This window comes from Lytechinus variegatus, chromosome 2, assembly GCF_018143015.1.
Source record: "Lytechinus variegatus isolate NC3 chromosome 2, Lvar_3.0, whole genome shotgun sequence".
In the NCBI taxonomy this organism is placed as follows: Eukaryota; Metazoa; Echinodermata; class Echinoidea; order Temnopleuroida; family Toxopneustidae; genus Lytechinus; species Lytechinus variegatus.
In genome coordinates this window covers 72,609,255-72,631,910 of record NC_054741.1, presented here as the reverse complement: position 1 = coordinate 72,631,910, position 22,656 = coordinate 72,609,255, and the positions used below count along the sequence as shown (strand labels likewise).

Below are 22,656 nucleotides of genomic sequence, written 5' to 3'. Positions count from 1 at the left end.
TTATGATGTCAGTATGACATTTGTAAGAAAGTAGAAGACCTAATTATGCAATTTGTATTTGGTCTCTTCCATTACAACCCATCCTAAGACACCAATAAAGCTCTGTGCCTTAAGTTAATATTCTCTTTTAGCATCAGATATCAAAGGTTAATTCTGACTAGTAGGTTCTGCATTATCGCTAACATGCACATATTTAAACTGTAATCATATTGATTAATATCCAATAGAGTGCATCCCATTAGCATCATTAGGCCAATATGCCATGCAATATATATATACCACATCCAAATATAATTTTAGTCACACTGCAATCTTTGTAAGACACCATCTGGTCCTCATAAAATACAAGAAACGTTGACAGTTGGTTATCCAACCAAATCTGGAGTAATAATAACATTGACATCATATTAATAACATGTTAAGCAGGGCCTGCTGGGAGGACAGCAACCTAGCATAATTATATAATTATTATCCAATTGCTTCACCTTTGTGGAAACCATGTCACATTTAAGATGACTGAGTTATCAATGCTTTCATACATGTATTTAAAGCTCCTTTATTTCATCTACTGAAGTGTTCTACATTTATTTTTCAACTTTCTGATCACTGGGTGATCATGGGCTGGCTGGTCCATCATGATAATGTTAGACTGACATCATTGACATTACTTAGTGCAAGTGGCAGACACACTTTCCTCTTTTGCAGGAAATATTTACTATTAAACGTTTCTGACTTCCTGTTGTGATTTTTGTCAAAGTAGGGCAGTACAGAGCGTTTCCAGTGAGGTCATCCTTCATCCATGTTGTAGGGCTGAACCAACAAACAAGTTCATCAAACTGTGATAAATCATTGTTTTTTTTTGGTAGTGCAGAGGTTTCCTACTGTCTTTTACTCCAATATGTCTGCTTGTGATATCACATGGGAACACATTATTGATGTAGCACCATCATATTTTTTTCTTCCCTGATGGTACTTCTTGGGTCTTTACAGTTCCCCCACAACTAGCATTCATAAACAGTTGAGGACAAAAAGAGCCTAGTTCTTGATAGTATAAAATAAGTAAATGACCAATTAGCATTAAATAAATTATACAATCCATGAACTCTTAATCTCATGAAACTCCTTAAACCTTGGAACAACTCTTCCTCTTCATGTCGTATGAATACGTCAATGTGTTCATGGCATGCCAAATGACCAGGAAAATTTGATTTGAATCTGAGACTGCATCAACAGATTCACCTTATATATTATTTTCCTAACCAGCTTTCTTAACTGCATAGCCTTTAAGCCATCAGGCACAATCAACCATGGTGTCTCCAAATCAAGAAGTGAATAGATATTTTAATAAATAGATGCCTATTGTGAGTTTTACATCAATCGTCATCTGAATCAGAGCTATCATTGTCTTCAATATCAGGCATTGGGAATCGTAGCATGGCTGCCAAACCTGTTAGCTGATTGAGTTCTACAAAGAAAAAGAGTAATGGAGGATAAAGATAAGAAATCCTAAACACATTTTCATTTTACCAATAAAAATAAAATGCACTTTCTTTTTATTTGTTCCACATGATTTTTTTACCCTCTTTAGTAGGTAACATTCTCCAGAATGGTCAAATGGATAAGGCTTCTGCTAATTTGCAAACCTATTGCCATTTATTATTGATTCATATATAATTTTGATTATCAAACAACCACTTTATCTGTACAGTCCTATCCGACATTGGACCAACTATACACTCACGATCATTCCCACTCACAATCTTCTAAAAAGTAAATATAGTTTTGAATAAGGACCCTGTGTCATAAAACCTGCAATCAATTTCAAGTTACATTAATTGTTATGAGCTACTGGAACCATGATATATAATTTGCTGATGTGTTTAGAATCCGATTTTCGCGAGGTGTGGGAGGTTGGGCTGTACTATACCCAATGATGTAGGTAAGGGTAAAACCGACGACCGTGACATAATTTATATATATCGCTGTACTTGTTTAGGGGAAAAGGGTTCTCATTTTGTTTTTAATACAAGGGTAGGGTTTCACATGCCAATTAATAGGCCCCCTTGTTAAAGGCAGTTGTTTGTACAACTCATGATATAAATATAATTCATATCATTAGTTGTTTCATATGTCGTGAACAATTCCACAATTATGAAATAAGTTTGTCTGGACATGAATTATTCATTTGTATTGGTCCACATTTTTTGCAGCCAGGCTCCAAAAAAATTCTACCTCTGCAACATTTCCAATTGCCGCATATAACAAAAACTTCCTGTATCCTGTTTCACAATGACTTATGATAATAAATGCCCAATATCTATAATTCATCAGCCAATCAAATTGAATGATTTCAGTAGCTTTGAAATGTTTAAATGCAAATTTGGTATTATAGCAAGTTTTATGAAACTGGCCCCTGAGCTTTGCTGCAAAACTTTGTATCGCCTATCTAAAGGGCTTCATCTCACAAAGAATTGCAATAAATTCAAATTAATGTAGATTTGAGTACTTAAGGGATAGGAACTCTTAGACCTAACGTCATTAAGTTCAAAATATATATATTGCAACTCTTTGTCAGACAGGACCATATTGAAATGTTGAATACTTACGTTCCCCTGAGACATGTAAACTAGAGAAGACCTTAACTTCACCACCATTGTCTCTTACACTCTCTACCAGATCAACATACACACGTCTCTTTGTTACATCAGAGGACCTGTCAATGATATTCAAAACTCCTGTAAATATCCTGCTTGTCGAGGATGAATAAAATGTCTTTTAAAAAAGCCCACAAGTACATTTAACCACACCTTTACTTTTGATATTTCTTGGGCAAGGCCATATTTCAAAAGGGCACATTTTAAAAGAGCACAAAGAGGAAAAGTTAACAAGAGCACAAAAAAAATTCTCCAAGTCCAGTGAAGAAGGCATTGAGACCAATCAATAAGGAATCCAAGGCCATGGCCTTACAGCAATTTAAGCTCTGTGTGAAACCTAACTAAAACAAGATGACCAGCAATATTATCAAAAGATATAGATAAATATCTATACAATAGTGTTACAGATTAGCAAAAGGCACATTTAAGACCTGTATGAAAGACAGAATATATAACACTACTGGAGCTTCAGATAACATGTTATCTTAATTAAGTTAAATGTTAAGGAGAGTGAAACGTCATGCAAATGACTGACTTTACACCATATCCAATGGATTACCTAATCCACATGCCCATGATACAGAGTAGTTATATTTTTTTAGATAAAAAACTGGATTTTGAAAAAGGTATCACTAGACTAATAAATGAACCATTATACAGTAGAGTTAGTGTTTCCATTTCATTTGGAGACACCTTTAACATGATTAGAAAACTAAAAATGTACTTACAATTGAAAACCTTTTCAGTGCAGAATGCTACACTTTCGTAAATGAAACTGGAGACTGAAGCTAAACATTACACTCTCTACCTTGGTGACTTTTAAATTAATTCTTGCATGTCAATTTCATTCTATCCATATTTCATTTTTTCAAAACTATGTAACTGAGTAAAAAAAAATGTATAATTGTTACAAATTTGAGAAATGAAAGTTATCAATTTATCCTAGGTAAAAATTTTCGAACATAACTAAAAGTGGTTTACCCCTTTAAAAATTGATACTACAAGATCTTGCCATCCCAGCTACATTATGCATTTCTATAAATGGCAATATCCTCCAATTTATACCAAATTCCTGTAGATAAATGTTCACATCGTGATAACTATTGGCTGCTTGTTAGGTACATGTATCCACTAATCATATGTTCATGAAGTGTCATTGTTATCTCCACTTCATGCTCAATCTTTATGATAAAAAATGTGATGTCGACACTATTCTAAATATGCTAAATAAAAATTACCTGAATAGTTCATCACTAATAAGCAGTGTTTCTATAGCAAGAGCTTCATTGGCTTGTTGAATCTGGTTCAATCTGAAAAGGGGACATTGATAAAAGATACCATTAAAGAAACCCACAAACTCAAGTATTCTGATGTCAAATACAATTTACGCCGATTCCTAAAGTGAGTGAAGAATTTCAATTAGAGGATTAACAATATTGAGTTCTCTTTCACAAAACAAAATATCAATATGAAAATTGTCCTTATCAAAACAAATGTTGAGATTTCTGTAAATCATAGCAGTAACTTGATAATTCACCAGAAATGACAAGTTTTATGAAACAGGGTCCTAAGCCTTACCCATAGAATGCTCTATCTGGTTCAGTCTGTAGCATTGCATAGAATGTGTCTAAAGCTTTCACTTCCCCTGATGCTTTGGTGTCAGCTAATTTTGAAGTCACTACTGGGTCTGACAGAATTTCTGTAGTGAAGAAAGAGAAAGGGGAATGAGATGGACATGACCACATAGAGACTCATTCAGATATAATACGAGAAAGCTCCGGAACATTTTGGGTACAAGGTCAATGTGATATGTTAAGATGTAAAAGATATCTTCTGCCTGTGCAATATTAAGTTATCCAATCAGATCCCTCATAAAATTGAGCACAAAGTAAACTTTGTCAAAAGTTGTAATATTATTGATGAGCAAACATGAAGTGATTTGAATCACCATATCTATTAGACTATGAATAATGTTGCTGTACATTATATTGCATCGTATCTGAACATCTGAACTTACATGACAAATGAAATAATGGGCAAAATTGGTTCTATACTGATTATAAAACAGTAACTTTTGGAATAACCAGGATTTCTTTCCAGAGCCTTTTATTTTCTACAAATGAAACAACATGAGGGAAGGGGAATCACATACTATAAGCCAGTTTGTAGTTAGCTCATGTGCACCTTTTCTCAAATAACCATTCCATTTTACATTAGTACAAGCATTAACACTTTTCAAATAAACAAGTTACATAATGATCTGAAGTATACATTAATGACCAGTTATAATACAGGAAATCAATTCATATCAAATATTTTCTGTCTGTAAAACAAACCTTTGAGTGCATGTTTGTGACCCGATGATGCATGGACCTGAATAAATCTAGACTTGTTTTCTAGGAGGATCTTGAGATCTTGCTTTATGGCCTGCTGGAACATATATTCACAAAACTGATCCTGGAAAAGATAAAGATAAGAATACAAAGAACATTTTCACATAGTAATGTGATTGATCTAATCAAAATCTGAACCATGGAAAGTTGGCAAAACCATCATCTAGAATATAATTTTCATACAAGAGTATGGGGAAACCCCGGTGCAGTGGTCCACCTGCGATCCCCCAATCTGTTATATGTGGAGAGACCTGTGGGTCATAGTGATTCGGTTCGCTTTTTGCCTCCCAGGTACAGGTGATGCCAAGCAAATAATAATAACATACCCTTTATGTCCTCACAATACAACTATAAATACTTAGTGCATTGACAATGTTTTGATCCAAGTGTGTGATCTTTCTCATAGCTTTCCATGGCTTTCCGTAGTTTACATATTAGCAAATTAATTGAATATTTAGATAAATTACAAACATGCAACTGAAATATTCGATTACAAATCAGTTTCTTGCATCACCCCCTAACCTATTGTCTGTTTGGTCTAATCTCATATTCAACCACCTAAAATCAACAGGAGTTTGTAGGTGACCGTTGGTGTAATTGCCACTTAGCATACTTCAGCTGTATCTGCTTTTCACTTAAGCTATTGATATCCCATTTTGTCTCATATACCCACTTGGATTTCAAATAATAAGATCAAAATTGTGATCAAATGAGTGATCCAAAGATGAAATGGAATATCCAAGAAAAGAGCATGGTAATGAGAATGTTTGAATATAAGACACAAACTGAAATTACCAGAGAAATAGATCAAGATGTCATGATCCCATGTGTGGTACAAAAAGAAAACTAAATAACTGTTATATAATTGTCTGTATTCATTTATATTTTAAATTATATTTTGTAATTTTTTATGTTCTCAAAGAATAAGCTCAATATTTTTTATCTTTTATGTAGCAATTTGAACATTAGACTGAAATTTGGGGTGCCTATATTTTTTTTTTACAAAGTACATCCACTTCAATCATTTCAAAGGGGAACAATATTTCATCAAATATCAAGAAGCTGATTAAGTGCTTACAAAGATAATCAGTTTAGTCTACTTTAATTGATCTACAATTGATGGAGTGACTTTCGAAGTGAACACAATTTCTTACCTTGACAAAGCCAGGACTTCCAATCAAGACACACTTGACAACTGTAAGAGGGGAAAAAAATCATCATTGAAAGACCATATAAAGGATGACAAAACAGCACATTTTCTTGGAATGTATCATATTTCTTGAATCGTGAGTAGATTGTTATATACTTACTATCAAAGTTTATATGTCTAAGTATGCCTTGCATGACAGCATCGTAGAACTTGACAAGTCCCTTGTCATGTTGAGAACAGAATCCTTTCCTTTTTCTTGGGATACCATGTTCTATCTTTGCCCTCACCAATGTCATACTGGGGGTAACCAGACATATATGAGCGAGTCCCTCCTGCATAACGATGGCTCCAACATCCGCACTTTGTGCCGGGTCACAGGCCATGTCTAAAAGGAAAGGAATAGGTAGGGAAGTGGGCTCAGTATATTCGCAAGATATTGATTTGATATAGCATAAAAAGATATCAAACAAAAGGTGTAAATAAGAAAGTCATGACCTTCCAAAGTGTGCTTGATTTTACAAAACATTTATATACACATCCAGGCAGTGATTCATACGACTAATGATGGTACTGATGACGTCATCCTTTCATTAATTATTGTGTATTAGATGAAATAGTTATTTTGCTTGTTGTAATTACTTCCTGAAAATGTGGTATTGCCATTTTTGTAGACACATTTTGTAAGTTATGAACCTTCCGAAAAATCCTATGGAAACTTGGAATGCATGCTAATTTGTGAACAAATTTTAGGCATTACTCCTATAAACATGCTAGTTCTAAATACGTGATCTAATCAGGTGAGAATCGCAACTACCCCAGTAACAATAAACATGGTCTTGTTGGCAGGTTTCACGACGCACTGTCTACCTTTCAAATATAGAGGGCACTGAAACAATTACCTATCCTGTCCAACGCTACTATATCCCATGTCTTCTTGGCAAGGGTGAATTTCCTGTTGAGCTCTAGATCCAGAGTGTGGTAAGCTCCCATCTAATGACAAAGAAGATTGCAACAACGGTAATCATTCTGGCTGAATGAAATTGCATAAGGTAATTAATTACCAGCTTGACATCATCCTCAATACATAATTGTCAAGAAAGGGTTAAATAATCTTCAATAACAATTCAAACTCACTTCAGAACTACAATGAAAATCAAAGAAATCTATGACTCTCAAACAAAATAACCTTGTTGACATAATCGAGGCAGATAATTTGACACCATACTCAAAAAATTTAGATGAGAATATGTTTGGGGGCTGTCAAAACAGATAAGTTTTAAGTAAAATATAACAGATGGCTGCAAGTAGCATTGTCACTATGCAAAAAATAGGTAAGACAGGTTTGAAAGCTTTAATCAAGTTGATATAATAGTGATTCCCAATTGAAGGTCATGTACATTCAGGGATTTCTAACAAACACACTCTGCATTAAACAAAACAAAAAATAAATATTATTTAATTGCCCAATTGATCTCTTTGCTGAATTCATTCCCAATTAAATTTTTTAATCTAAAACGAACAAGCGATTGGAAATCAAGGTCTGATCTGATAACGTTATCCCTAGCCAAATCACATGGTGGGTGTCTCATAAATGTAAGTTATGAATGACTCTATGCATGACTGGTGACATTTTCTTGTGCTATTAAGATATATCCCTACAGCTGACATAGCACCTAAGAACATGTTCCAGTCATGCATAAACTTGTCTTCAACTTTCTGAAAAGCTCTAAGGAACACGCATCTAATCACCTAATACATCCAAACTAACCTTGACATACTGATTTTCTTGTATATTGCGACCTTTGACCCTGAGCATACAAGCCTGTGAGTCAAAGTCAATGTCCTCCACAGAGATGGTAAGGGTTGTCCTGACACGGTTACTAGTACTGCTTCCTGTGGATGACTCGGTAGTCACTTTACGAACCGTTGTGGAGCGAAGGCTATCACCAGGAGCAACAAGGTTGTAGGCATGCCACATGTCTTCAGGGTTTTCTGGGATGAGTGTGAGTTGCCTGCATAGGATGTAAAATCAGTGCAAATTTGTATTATTGAGCATGCAAGAGCCAATGGATCAAACCCTACTCTACATTTGCTGGAAAATTGACATAAACAAAGCATTGCAAAGTAGCAAAATTGAAGAAATTTAGTTTCTTGGTAATTATTCTAAATCATTAAAACACAAAAAAGGTCTGACATAATATGATTGTGAACCACTTGCCCTAGAAATTTAAAACAAAATATACCTTATATACAATTGTCTTCCCCGCTCATACATGACATTCCTTTGGGTTTGCTTGCAGTTCCACATCAGTTCGGAAGTAGATTCAATATCATAGACCTCTGTATTCTCTATACCAATATAGTCTTATAGAAGAAAATCTAATCAAGATGGGAACAGGGAATGCCTTTCCCTCATAATACTCGGGGAGACATAACCCTTCCAAGTATAAATTGAAAATTCCCTCTTACCAAATCCTCAGTATGGTATAGCTATCGACCAATAGATTTGTTGAAAATTGACAGATTTAGCCCTAGGCCTATGGGCTTAAATTTACGAGTCAAGACAAAGACTAGAGAACCAAGCAAGGGCCGATTGCATGAAAGGGTCTTTTGCAAGAACCGTCTTTCATTTGGCCATTTATTATAATGTGCCATGTGAGATTCAAGATTCAAGATTCAAGATATGTTTTATTCAATTTAGCAGCTACGAAGGCTGAATTGACATTGAATTTACAATAAAAACATATAAATTGCACATAAACATGGTAAAATCTCAATTACAATAATAATCTTAATTCAATATAGCCATTATAATTCAAATATACAGTGATAATTCAAATTTCAAAAATAGTGATTCTAATTGCAATACTAATTTCGATTAACCATAATTATTTCACTGAACAATAATGATTCAAAAATAAGAGAAATGATAATTTGAGTGTGTGTGTAAGGAAGCGTTTACAAGTAGAACATAAAGAGGAAAAACGGTTCTGCTGAACACAAAATCGAAAAGGTTCAACATAATGGGAATAATATGGAAGAGGGGAGGGGGGGGTAAAAACTATCTTTCAGCAAATTATTATTTAAGTTTCAAAATAGATGGGGCATTGTTACAAAATAGGATAAAGTCATAATTGGTAAAATTGGCCATTGTTTCGTTCATCTGGTGTTTGTTATACAATGAATATATAATTATTTGAACATACATAGGAAATTGGTAATATTCATCATGGATATAAAAAGGGTAATTAATACATTATAAGATCATTCCGGGAATACATAGGACGTTTAAACTTCATAGAAACACATGTGTTACTCATCTATCATTTAAAAGCCTGATTAGATAGGGCATGGTACTTTTCTTGTATCGTTCTGTGCGGCACTTCGTCAGTCTATATTTCTCGCTATTTCGGAGGGCTCTAAATTCAGATTGTTTGGGGGGTAGCCAGTGAGGAAAGAACTTTTCAAGGGATAGTGCAAATTTCATACACAAAGTGACACGTCTGTCATATAAGGTTGTAAGGCCAGAAGTTGAAAGTGCATTATCATACGAGTAATAATCTTTGCCAAAAATTATACGCAATGCTCTTTTCTGGATAGATTCTATTTGTTTTGATTCATTGGCTGTTATGGACGAGTGCCACACAGGTGCACAGTACTCTAATATGGGTCGTAGATAGCATGTAAAGATAGTTAGTAGGTCTTTTCTAGAGAGGTTGAACTTTTTCAGACTACGAATCATGTACAGTTTTTTACTTGCTCTGGATACGATGTCAGTGATGTGAAGACTCCACTTCAAGTCATTTTGGATTGAGACACCCAACAGTTTTACATGATTTGAATTTTCGATGACTTGATTAGAGATGCTAATTTCTTGTGGCAATGGGGGGTTTCTACCGAAAGACACTTGAAGGGATTGACATTTGCTAGGGTTTAGCTTCATATTAGCGTTTCTACACCAAGTCTCTAGTTCGTGCACAGCGATTGAAATGATGCCAGTGGATGTTGATAGTCGACTCTCTGCCAGTGTAAGATCATCAACGTACTTCCACCTAGGGACCGATGATTCAAGGAGGGCATCATTCACGAGTGCGAGGAAGAGCAAGGGGCCCAATCGTGTCCCTTGAGGGACGCCCGCATGTGTTACTCGCTGGTCTGATAATTCACCACTATACCTCACCCGTTGGGTTCGTTGAGTTAGGAAACTCGACAGCCATGGAATTAGTTCAGGTGTAGCTCCAAGAGAAAGATTTTGCGAATAGCAATGTTGTGATCTACAAGATCAAATGCTTTTGAAAAGTCAGTCAGTACTACTGTTGAGGTATAACCAGGTTTGTCAGCATTGGAATGGAGGAAGTCTAACAAGTTGACAAGGTAGTGCGTGGTAGATGTCTTAGCCCTGTTTCCATATTGATGAGGGTCCAATGTGCCTTCTATGTCTCGGAGTAGCCACTTGCAAACAAATTTCTCAGCAAGTTTTGCAAAATGGCTGGTGAGGGCGATCGGTCTCAGTTTATCAATGGTTGCAGGGGAAGATTTAGGTACAGGCACTATTGTTGACTCTTTCCATTGTTGTGGTACAATACCTTGTTCCAGTGAAGCATTGATTATTTCGCAGATCGGTGTGGAAAGTTCGAGGGCATATTCTCTGATCAAGCGGGTAGAAATGCCGTCTGGACCAGCGCTCTTTCCTACTTGAAGTTTCTGAAGCTCGCGATAGACATCCCATGGTTGTACATGAAAAGGGAATTTCTCTCTTCTTGGGAAGTATGCTGGGAGATTGGATGTTGATAATGAGGGAATCTGTTCAGCAATCTCCAAAAAGCCATCATTAATTTTGTCGGCAATTTCTTTGTCAGTAATGTTTTCGGGGCCACCAGGAATATTGATGACCAATTCACAAGGTTTATTTGATGTCATCAACTTGATATATTTGTACCAAGCTCTAGGATTCTCTCGTTTCAATCGTTGAACTCTATTACTATAGAACTCCCTCTTGGCCGATGTACATTCTCTTAAGATCTGATTGCGGACACTTCTCCAAGCAGGTAGACTCGATTTAAATAGATGCTGTCGACGGGAAATCAAAGATTTTATCCGGGCAGTGATCCATGGCTTATCATCTTGATGCATCCTGACGCTTTTGATGGGAAAATGGGTACTTACAGCCGCATTCAACTCGCTATAAAACTGATCACATTTGATATTTACATCATTACTAGCAAGGGCAGGGGACCAGTCGTGGCTAGTTATCCAGTTGCCAAAGCTACGGATATTAGAATCTTTCATAGGCCGTACTATTTTTTTGTTTGTTTTGTTTGGATGAGATGGTAGGCATTTGGGCTTGAGCAGAATACCACGATGGTCGCTACGTCCAACAGGAGCTACTAAGTCGACAGGTAAGTAGAATTGTTTAAGATTTGTAATAATTTTGTCCAAAACCATGTCGTTCCTTGTGCATTTTAAATGAAATTCGGTCTAACATTAAATGTTAGAGGTCTACCTGGAAACATTTCATTCATCTTTTAAAGTAAACAAAATCTTTGTTTATAAAATGGTGTGATATAAAGCTAGCTATAATTGATTTTAATTTGTTTATCATTAATTCGGAAATATCCCGCAAAAATCTACAGCGCATCATAAAATGTGGGCAACACGAAAGACGGTCCTTGGCCTTGGCTGCACATGCAAACAGCTCAAACGAGATTGGAAAACAGAAAACACCAGGAAATAAATACATGGGAGTGGCATGCGAATTTGCAACAGAACTGCCTAAAGTCGCCCCTGAAATCACCCAAAATCACGCTTTAGGGGCGGCATAAAATCTAGAAGTCACCCCCGAAATAATTGCCGAGCAATAACTGGTTAGGCCGCACATGCTGCGCTGCTAGCTCAGCGGCCCCGGCCAAAGTCGGCTGGAACACACAAGGTCCCTCCTTAACTTTGATAGTGAAAAGTTTCCTTTTTCATTGCATTTTGAAGATACCATCCTAAATTAGATCGTAAACACTGAACAAAATCACACTTTTTTTTAAATATTAGCATATTTTCGGCAACCCCAGTTTTTAAATTTGAACTAAGCCTTCGGTGCTCTAGAATTTTATGCAGCGGATTCCGAAATTTGAAGGCCAAAATAAGGATTTTTAGCGGGATTTTGGTGAGTTAAAGAAGTGCCTCAGAATACATGTACCGTATTGGCGCAATTTCACACCGCCTACTTTGCAGTGATGATTGACTGTGAGCTGTGCTGGGCCGGGTTCAGTGCTGTGGCATGGTTGTGCTGGCATAGCTTAGCTTAATAAAAATATATGTGATTTGTAATGCGCCAAATCCACCCAGCAGAGTGCCCAAGGCGCAGTGAAAGAAGAAAGAAAGAGAAAAAGTACAAATATAATAGTCATACTAATATAGATTCAGGAACAATTAAGAGTAAGACTAAGAGCTAAGCTTGCATGGCTTGTGAAATAAGTTGACATGTTGGCATTTGCTGTCAGGCTGCGATGCATTCAATATTTAATAAAATAATTTTCAAGTGAGAGTTTTTTATCAAATAAACTAAGATTTATAAAAACGATTCCTCGAAGTACAAATTCTCATTTCTGACTCTGTTGATGACATTAAGCCCTATTCAATTTGGACAAAATTGTAAAATTTATTTTAGGTCCATTTAATCTAATACACGAGATACAAAAGTAAACATTAGATCTAAATGAACAACAAGAAATAAGATAATCATTTAACAATTCATATTATTACAATAAAGAAAAAAAATGAAAGGTAAAAATGGAGCCCCAAAACTTAAAGGGGAAGTTCACCCTGAAGAAAACTTTGTTGTAAAAATAGCAGAAAAAATATTGAAAAATATTGGTGAAGGTTTGAGGAAAATCCGTTAAAGAGTAAGAAAGTTATTAGAGTTCAAAGTTTTGGATTTGTGACGTCATAAACGAGCAGCTGCCCCATGTGTTATGTAATATAAAATGCATGAATTTCAAATTCTGTATGGTTCCTGATGACTTAATTTTGTTTTCTATTCGTGATCGGGTGTGAAGTAATTTGTCTATTGATATACAAAAGGTACTGTGAAAACCATTTTCAATTTTCTGAGAAAATGACATTTCATTGATTTTTTACCATTCGCTATGTAGGAATGCTGCTCGCATATGACGTCATAAATCAAATAATTGAAATTCTAATTACTTTTTAATTATTTGATGAATTTTTCTCAAACCTTCGGCAATATTTTTTCTGCTATTTTTACAATAAACTTTTTGTCAGGGTGAACTTCCCCTTTAACAAATGGCAGTGTATACAGCCACACGCGTGTGTCTTTACCATCCAGCCACACGCGTGTGGTTATATCCAGAACACATATCTGTGGATACCGCCACACGCCGCCAGTAAATTACAGTAAAACACGTATGTCTGACCGTCTATATCACGATCAAAATAACCTCATTTCTTCATTAAATTCTTACATTCTAAACCCCTTTGATATCCTTAGATCGTTTCAATTTCATTCTCACCGTCTTCTTTCCTTGCTTTTCTTGTCTTGTTACAAACGGTCATCTGTTTAACAGCAAATTCTCTTTTTCTACTTGTGTCGATTCTGGCTTCCTTCGCGGTGGCAAGACCCATACAGCATTAGCGCAGCGCTAGTATAGTAGACATACACAGTTTGGGTTTCGTACGTATGCGCACATAGCCTAGATTCAGTAGAGAATCGACACAAGTAGAAAAAGTGTGAAAATTTGCTATTTAACAGGCGGCCTTTTGTAACAAGACAAGAAAAGCAAGGAAAGAAGACGGTGAGAATGAAATAGAAACGATTTAAAGAAATCAAAGGGGTTTAGAATGTAAGAATTTAATGAAGAAATGAGGTTATTTTGATCGTGATATAGACGGTCAGACCTACATACCGCGGTACGTGTTTTACTTTTACTGTTATTACTGGCGGCGTGTGGCGGTATCCACAGATAGGTGTTCTGGATATAACCACACGCGTGTGGCTGGATGGTAAAGACACACGCGTGTGGCTGTATACACTGCCTTAAAAAATTGAACTTTGAACTCTCACTCCCAACCCATATTTTTCCCCCTGGATATTCTCTTGACAACATATCCTGTTATAATTCTAAGGCCGAATACATAATAATAGTAATAATAACATAATAATGTGAGTTAGTTGGTGTCAACGCTAACATTAAACTAACAAACATGACTAAACCAACCTAATTTTCTTCAGACAAAAGTGGTCACATCGATTTATACGGGTGGGACTGGGTAACGTAGACTACCGCAAACTAGGACCTCTACTCACCCAGCACCATCCTTTTCGAAGTCTTTGCTGACAAGTTTCATTTTAATTGTTCTTCAAATACAAAATTGTGGAGATTCAGAATGTTCACCTTAAGTAATGAACATTGTTTATATCAATAAAGCAACAAAAGTAGGCGATATGTGAAACTCGTCGTTGCAGCACCATCTCGCAATCCATTCAAAGTACCGGTACGAACAGAGTACCGGCGCGGCGCGATAAATGCCACGTTAATAAACTCAGTCACGTCACGGATGCGCGTTTTTTTTAATGTAGATTTGGCGCGGCTGCTAGCTAGATCCTGCGATAATTTATCTATGGATCGAACGAACGCAGTGAAAATGAGTTTTCAAAATTTTGAAGAGAGGGAACCCCCCCCCCCCCCCCGTTGCATACGGCCATGATCCGGCCATGATCTTAAAACAAAAAGAAAATAAGGCTTACGCTTACTAGTATCTACCCCACTCACATGACTCAAGAAACTTAAAAAAGAGTGGGTTTTCAGGACAAGAACAGGCACCTTATTATGATAATTAGGGGCACTATACACATAAAACAGGTCCTTAATTCTCAGGTGAGACACGAAACACACTCCTGGGGGCACTCTTCTTAGGTAAAAGGGGCACTGATACTAGAAAGGGCATCCACAAGAAGGCAGGGTCAATTGCTAAAGGCATAAAACGGATAAAGATAAAGGGGCAATTAAGGGCACCTACAAGAAGGCTAAGGGGCAATTGCTGACGGCATGAAACGGAGACTTTATAATATTAAAGGGGCACATGACATGTTCATGAGGGCACTTTTCTTGGATGAAAAAGGGCACTGATTCGAAAAAGAGCACTTACAAGAAGACAAGAGAGCACTTGCTCAGACATAAAACGGGTTATCAGGTGAAAGGGGCACAGAACACGCGTTAATGAGGGGGAACAATTTGGTAAAATTTGGCACAGATACGAGATATGGCACTTGCTAACACGTAAAATGGGTTAGTCCTCAGGTGGAAAGGGCACATAACAAGTCCGTGAGGGGGCATTTTTTGAGGAAAAAAATGACACTTACAAAACGAGAAAGGGCCGGCACTTGGTAACACCTGAAACGGGTTGATTTCCGATCAAACGGGCACAGCACAGGTTCGTGAGGGGGGGGGGGTTCTTGCGTAAAAAGGGCACTTTTCAGTGCTTCAAAAGTGGGGGCACTGTGCCCCCGCCCCCAGGATCGTCGCCTCTGTGTTAGCTTACAAGATTAGGTTTACACTGAACTAGACTTGGACGGGAAATTTTTTAACAGTGGCGTAAAACTTAAAGTGAGCCAAAATTTTTGGGGACTTGGCTTATCGGGATTACTTTGCAGGGGCTATGGGGGGTGGGCTGCAGGGCTCTTTTTCCCAAACCGTAAAAAATACCGTCTGATTATGATATTTTGCATGGTCAGCCCCCCACCTTCGGCTCAGCCCCCCCCCCCAATTTCAAAACCGTTCCGTGGCCCCTGTTTGTAATATTGTGGACACATTTTTTTGAAAGATTTGGACATATAAAACCATTTCCCTTTCTTTAGTTCTAACTGCATGGTCGTCCCCCATACGCCAGTGAAGACCGTTTGTAGGAATTCATAAAAAATATATCTATTTTGCTAGAAAAATAAAGAAAAATTGTAATATTCATATGAATAGGACATATACCTGCACTTTTTGAAATAAAACTATAGGACCGGCTGGTATTTCACCACTAAGTAACTAATAATTAATTGTTCTTCAAATACAAAATTGTGGAGATTCAGAATGTTCACCTTAAGTAATGAACATTGCTTATATCAATAAAGCAACAAAAGTAGGCGATATGTGAAATCGTCGTTGCAGCACCATCTCGCAATCCATTCAAAGTACCGGTACGAACAGACCGGCGCGGCGCGATAAATGCCACGTTAATAAACTCAGTCACGTCACGGATGCGCGTTTTTTTTATGTAGATTTGGCGCGGCTGCTAGCTAGATCCTGCGATAATTTATCTATGGATCGAACGAACGCAGTGAAAATGAGTTTTCAAAATTTTGAAGAGAGGGAACCCCCCCCCCGTTGCATACGGCCATGATCCGGCCATGATCTTAAAACAAAAAGAAAATAAGGCTTACGCTTACTAGTATCTACCCCACTCACATGACTCAAGAAACTTAAAAAAGAGTGGGTTTTCAGGACAAGAACAGGCACCTTATTATGATAATTAGGGGCACTATACACATAAAACAGGTCCTTAATTCTCAGGTGAGACACGAAACACACTCCTGGGGGCACTCTTCTTAGGTAAAAGGGGCACTGATACTAGAAAGGGCATCCACAAGAAGGCAGGGTCAATTGCTAAAGGCATAAAACGGATAAAGATAAAGGGGCAATTAAGGGCACCTACAAGAAGGCTAAGGGGCAATTGCTGACGGCATGAAACGGAGACTTTATAATATTAAAGGGGCACATGACATGTTCATGAGGGCACTTTTCTTGGATGAAAAAGGGCACTGATTCGAAAAAGAGCACTTACAAGAAGACAAGAGCGCACTTGCTCAGACATAAAACGGGTTATCAGGTGAAAGGGGCACAGGACACGCGTTAATGAGGGGGGAAAATTTGGTAAAATTTGGCACAGATACGAGATATGGCACTTGCTAACATGTAAAATGGGTTAGTCCTCTGGTGGAAAGGGCACAGAACAAGTCCATGAGGGGGCATTAATTTTTTTAGGAAAAAAAATGACACTTACAAAACGAGAAAGGGCCGGCACTTGGTAACACCTGAAACGGGTTGATTTCCGATCAAACGGGCACAGCACAGGTTCGTGAGGGGGGGGGGGGTTCTTGCGTAAAAAGGGCACTTTTCAGTGCTTCAAAAAGTGGGGGCACTGTGCCCCCGCCCCCAGGATCGTCGCCTCTGTGTTAGCTTTAATACAAGATTAGGTTTACACTGAACTAGACTTGGACGGGAAATTTTTTAACAGTGGCGTAAAACTTAAAGTGAGCCAAAATTTTTAGGGGACTTGGCTTATCGGATAACTTTGCAGGGGCTATGGGGGGGGGGGGGGTGGGCTGCAGGGCTCTTTTTCCCAAACCGTAAAAAATACCGTCTGATTATGATATTTTGCATGGTCAGCCCCCCACCTTCGGCTCAGCCCCCCAAAAAAAATTTCAAAACCGTTCCGTGGCCTCTGTTTGTAATATTGTGAACACATTTTTTTGAAAGATTTGGACATATAAAACCATTTCCCTTTCTTTAGTTCTAACTGCATGGTCGTCCCCCATACGCCAGTGAAGACCGTTTGTAGGAATTCATAAAAAATATATCTATTTTGCTAGAAAAATAAAGAAAAATTGTAATATTCATATGAATGGGACATATACATGCACTTTTTGAAATAAAACTATAGGACCGGCTGGTATTTCACACCACTAAGTAACTAATCAATGGGAGCTGAGTGTTTTGGAGACAATACCAAAACTGTAAGATACATCTTATATGCATTTTGCTCAATCAAGTTTGAACAGGGTGCGCTTATAAGGTTAATTGCAAATGAGTACAAAGATAAGAACACATATGCCATTCTGAATTAATATACTGAAATGAGATCAATATATCCGATTTGACGATTCGTGTTAAAGCAGAAAGAAATTCACCATAACTATATTGATAAGTATATAAGTCAGTATTTTGGACAAGAAACATTATGCTATTCTGGCAACAGTCTTACAAAAAAGTATAGGTCCATGGTTGAGGGTACTTACTTCCCCAAAAAATGTAGTTGCTGAAACAAGACGCTTCAAGGACTCTTATATAATGTTTCATCTTTAACACCCTGCAGCGAAAAACATATCTTGTCTATAAATACTTCAAACCCGGGACTTGAACCTGAACCAATTGAGAATGATCGTCACGTCACCTTTGTGTATCGCCCCTGTTTACTATCATCATAAACTTATTCATTCTTCAGACACTGTCACTTTGCAGGTGATGTCTACCACTGGTGTCGATCCTTGACGACATACTATTCAAGTTGGGGGATGAAACAAAAGGTCATCCCCCTTGAACAATAGATTCGCAACACAAATCGACACCCATGATGATGTCTACTGTTGTTTCATGGATTGGTGTCATGTGAATGGTTGTTTGCATCGATTTATCATCTACTTTGTAATAAGAAGACTGGACACTGGTAGGCCTATATAGGTATGTGAATTCGACTTTACCCCATTTTCTCAGATTTTATTTTTGGAGCAATGCCGTATGCCCGAAATCTGTAGTTTGATTTAACATGAATGGTTCACAGCATGTTGAATTAGAAGCAGACTATTTGACGTGTAAGTTTTCACTTTATTGATGGCACGTCAAGTAAAGTATAAGGCCTACGGGGTGCGTGTGACGATATAAGAAGTTACTTTTTCAGAAGATGTGAACCTGTACTAGAGAGTGAATAGCCAATTCCCAGACTTTAGATTGAATGGGAAATTGCTAAAAAAATTCCATCTATAATCCATTCAGCAGTATAGGAAAAGACTAAAAGAGTGACGAGTTTTACATACAAAATTATTTTCAGTTACTGGAATACCGGGCTGAAATATCGCATGAGGGTAAATCATAATCAATTGATTTCAGATCCGATTCTACTAGGGCCTTAGAAAATATGAACTGCATACATGATTCTATAAATAACTCCTGGTTTGTGACCTCGCAGCATTCGCACGTCGAGGGTAACTGGGCCCGTGTCATCACCATGGAAACAAGAAACCAGCTTGACGATGAATGTGTTATAAGTTCATTCGATGGTCTGATAAGGTATGCAGATACAAGAACAGATGAACAAGGGCAATCATATATAGAAGCATGGGTGGAAATCCCAGGGGCGACATGGGGGGCGTGTCCCCTACCAAAAATAGTAGGGGGACACAATATCAAATGCCCCCTATTATTTTTTGTCTTCTATGATGGAGAAAAATGCATCACTTCACAATCGAAATAATACATGTATTTTGGACTAAATGACTTTACATTCTTGGTGATAACTTTTTTTTTTCTTTTTTTTTGCTTGTCAGATTTTCCAGGCCCTGGTCCCCATACCTTTTGGGATAGATTTCCTCCCATGTATAAAAGGAGCAATTTCTCATAATTCAGAATGCTATAATAAGACATCAATCATAACGGAATCATGATGATTAACACTTAATCAATAAATTGGTGATCTTGGGTCATTGGTCATTTATGGAACGGGGGCCGAGAACGACACGTTCGAATAAAAACTTTTCCATAAAAATGCGTGTGAATTTGATATAGGTTAAATTCATTCATTCATTTGCATTACTTGACGCATCACAACATGCAACAAATGCTTTCAGAAATCCAATCAGACCATATTTTGTAATTTAGATGACATATACTTTCAATCTAGGGGTTAATTTTCATTACTTTAATTCGATTTCATTAGACGGGGAAGCAGGGGCGGATCCAGGTTTTGGGGAAATGGGGGGGGGGGGGCGTTTTGCCGAGGAAAATTGACAAGCAAAAAAAATAAATAAAAGGTCTTTACTGGGCCTATACACGAAAGACCACATCTAGAAGTCAGCTCAAGAAAGAGCCACTAGATTCGTTTGTAAAGATCACAGGAAAACCAGTATAGTGTTTCTCAGATGCTGAAAGTCACTTAAATGGAGATCTCTTGAAGAGAGAAGAGCTATGCAGCTATCTCAAGACTTACATTTTTATATAAATCTGTAAATCACAGTGCTTCAATCCGAACGTTGGTCGATACCTAACAACTCCCCCTCAAAATTCTGTCGGGAGACGGAAATGATCGGTAATCTCTTTCTCCCTATACCAACAACAAAAAATCGGTCGATGATTTGAAGACAAGGCTAAACAAAATTCAGATGCCTACTTTCATTCGGGGGGGGGGGGGGGCACATCATTAATTCAAATTCATCACTACCCACACACGCCTGCAGTAATTATATCCCGATTGAGGAGCTTGCCTGCAGTAACAGGAAGAAGAAGAACAACAACAACAACAATTTTGATTGGCCAATTATATCCGCCACCGGGGGCAGGGCCCGGGGGGCAGGGTAGCATTTCCGCATTCGTAATTTAAAAAATCCCATCATATTCGACCAATCTCGATTTGTTGAAAGTATATCTTATTCCTCAAATATTTTCAACAATAATTCTGTTATCATTATTTATAATCGTCCATTTGTGTCCCCAGCCCCCCGTAGCTACACCACTGTGGGTGAATCTTGCGAGGTATAAGTGTGTGTGCGAGATATAGAAATTCAAAGATTATAATGATAATCGTAATGATTACCCAGAGAGAAGTAAAATTGTGGTGAGTATAAAAAATGACAGGATATAAAACTCATGAATAGAGCTTTACCTCTTAACTATTATTTGTTAATTTTATACTTTAATCAACTTTGCTAATTTTCTGTATTCATTATTTTTCTTATGTTTTCTCTTTTTTTCCCATGATGATAATCTGAAAATGAGATTTTTTTCAATATGAGATTGATTTGATTCAAGTCTATTCAATTTCAATAAGATGCCCTACAAGAGGTGAAATCGGAATCGCCATTCGACTGTAGATATGAAAAAAAAACTCTCCATTAATATAATCACTTAGCCTACACCGGTATGATTAAAAAATATTTAAATGCGAAACTTGTTTAATAGACCTCTCAATTCTTGACTTGGGATAATTGCTATGAAATATATAGATGAAACGATGAAATAAATGAAGTTTCTGGTTAAGGCTATTGCTCTATGCCAGCCTTTCTTCTGTCTTCCTTTTTTATACGAATCTCATTGAAAATTGAATAATGCACCATTCATTGTCTCTTTTGACTCTGGGAATTTAAATATACTAAGCGTGAACATATTATAGATAATGGTTTTGACCCTGATAAATTATAAATAATGATATTTGTCTTGTACATAAAACGATGGTTCAATCGAACGTTCTCATTGGCAACCAATACACCGTGATTGTGTGTCACATCAGCAGGAAAGAGTTGGAAATACACGCTGTCTGCAAACAGATAAGACAATTAACCTGCAATCATTAAGCTAATGTGAATGAGATTTAATGGTATTTACAAACTATCAAAGATCAAACAAATGATAATCACTGCAGGGACTTTTTGTTTCATTAGCCTGACTAGAGGTCATCATTTTAAAAGATAATAATTAGATGGGTTTATATAGCTATTTAGTTCGTATATATAGGAATCAAACCACTTTTGTGATAACATAATTCGCTTCGTGAGGCTCAGAGAACGAGAATTAATGGTAAGAATGATTTCTACATTTCGCTTTGTACTACTTGGTTTGTCAATGTGTGCGTGAAATAATGTGTAAGGTGAGTGTCGGTGAATTAGTGTGTGTAAGGGAGTATGCGTGTATTTAAACTTTTATTTTACACCGGTGTTTTGATATTTTCAGACGCTTCATATAGGCCTATATAGGGTCCTATGTATTGCTCAATTTGTTTCCAACATGATTTTTAGGTGACATTCATTGGCCTCTATCATCGTATAGTATTGAGACATTATCAGTTTGGAATTTGAAAATTAAAGGTTTTTATTTTACTGCCCTTGACGACAGGGCGTGATACTGTATTAATTATAATACGGATTTTTCCTTTCGGTAAAATTATTATTGTTATTATTACTATATTGGGGAGTGGATTTTACTCAAGAAAATTAGGTTACAATAACTCAATGCAATTAAGTAAAACAATCACTAACATAAGTTTGAAAAAAAAACAATGGGGGAATGGACTTTCGTGATTCAAAAGTCCGCTCACCAATCCCCCCTCTAAGTTCGCTAATCATCGAATAGGCTGTTAAATGATTTTAATATAAACCAGACACTTCATTCGTTTTTTTTCTTAAAGTTTTAATACGGCCATATTTAATCAGACTGTAGTTCAAAAGTCAGATATATATTATACAGATATCACGTTTTGTGTTATCATTCAACTTACGCAGTAAAAACATTGCTAAAATTGTTTTCTACAACGCTGTTAAGTATAATGAACTTTACAGTAGTTGTGCAACAGTTTAACTAAGTATTTAAAATCTTAAACAACAAATTGCAATTTTCAATATTTGATCTTCAACAAT

At 37.0% G+C, this 22,656-nt stretch overlaps 2 protein-coding genes across 3 annotated transcripts in view; one reads left to right on the top strand and one right to left on the bottom strand.

The window, feature by feature from the left end:
* Nucleotides 1-976: 976 nt before the first annotated feature.
* LOC121408935 (protein pelota homolog) lies at nt 977-14,704 on the bottom strand. Of its 2 annotated transcripts, none has more exons than XM_041600659.1 (10): nt 14,515-14,704; nt 7,966-8,209; nt 7,097-7,187; nt 6,358-6,582; nt 6,202-6,242; nt 4,991-5,111; nt 4,233-4,353; nt 3,893-3,964; nt 2,607-2,713; nt 977-1,465 (listed from the first exon to the last, which is right to left on the bottom strand). In XM_041600659.1, the coding sequence occupies exons 1-10, from the start codon at nt 14,553-14,555 to the stop codon at nt 1,374-1,376; spliced, it is 1,155 nt and encodes a 384-aa protein (XP_041456593.1). In that variant the 5' UTR covers nt 14,556-14,704; the 3' UTR covers nt 977-1,373. The 2 variants fall into 2 exon arrangements, with proteins under 2 accessions (XP_041456593.1, XP_041456592.1); XM_041600658.1 differs by lacking the exon at nt 14,515-14,704 and adding an exon at nt 8,441-8,574.
* Nucleotides 14,705-18,632: 3,928 nt separating this feature from the next.
* Nucleotides 18,633-22,656, top strand: part of LOC121408934 (kinesin-II 95 kDa subunit-like) — a 42,824-nt gene continuing 38,800 nt past the window's right edge. Inside the window, exon 1 of the mRNA XM_041600655.1 lies at nt 18,633-18,715. The gene's annotated coding sequence lies outside the window, so the exon portion shown is untranslated. The remainder of the gene's footprint in view (nt 18,716-22,656) is intronic.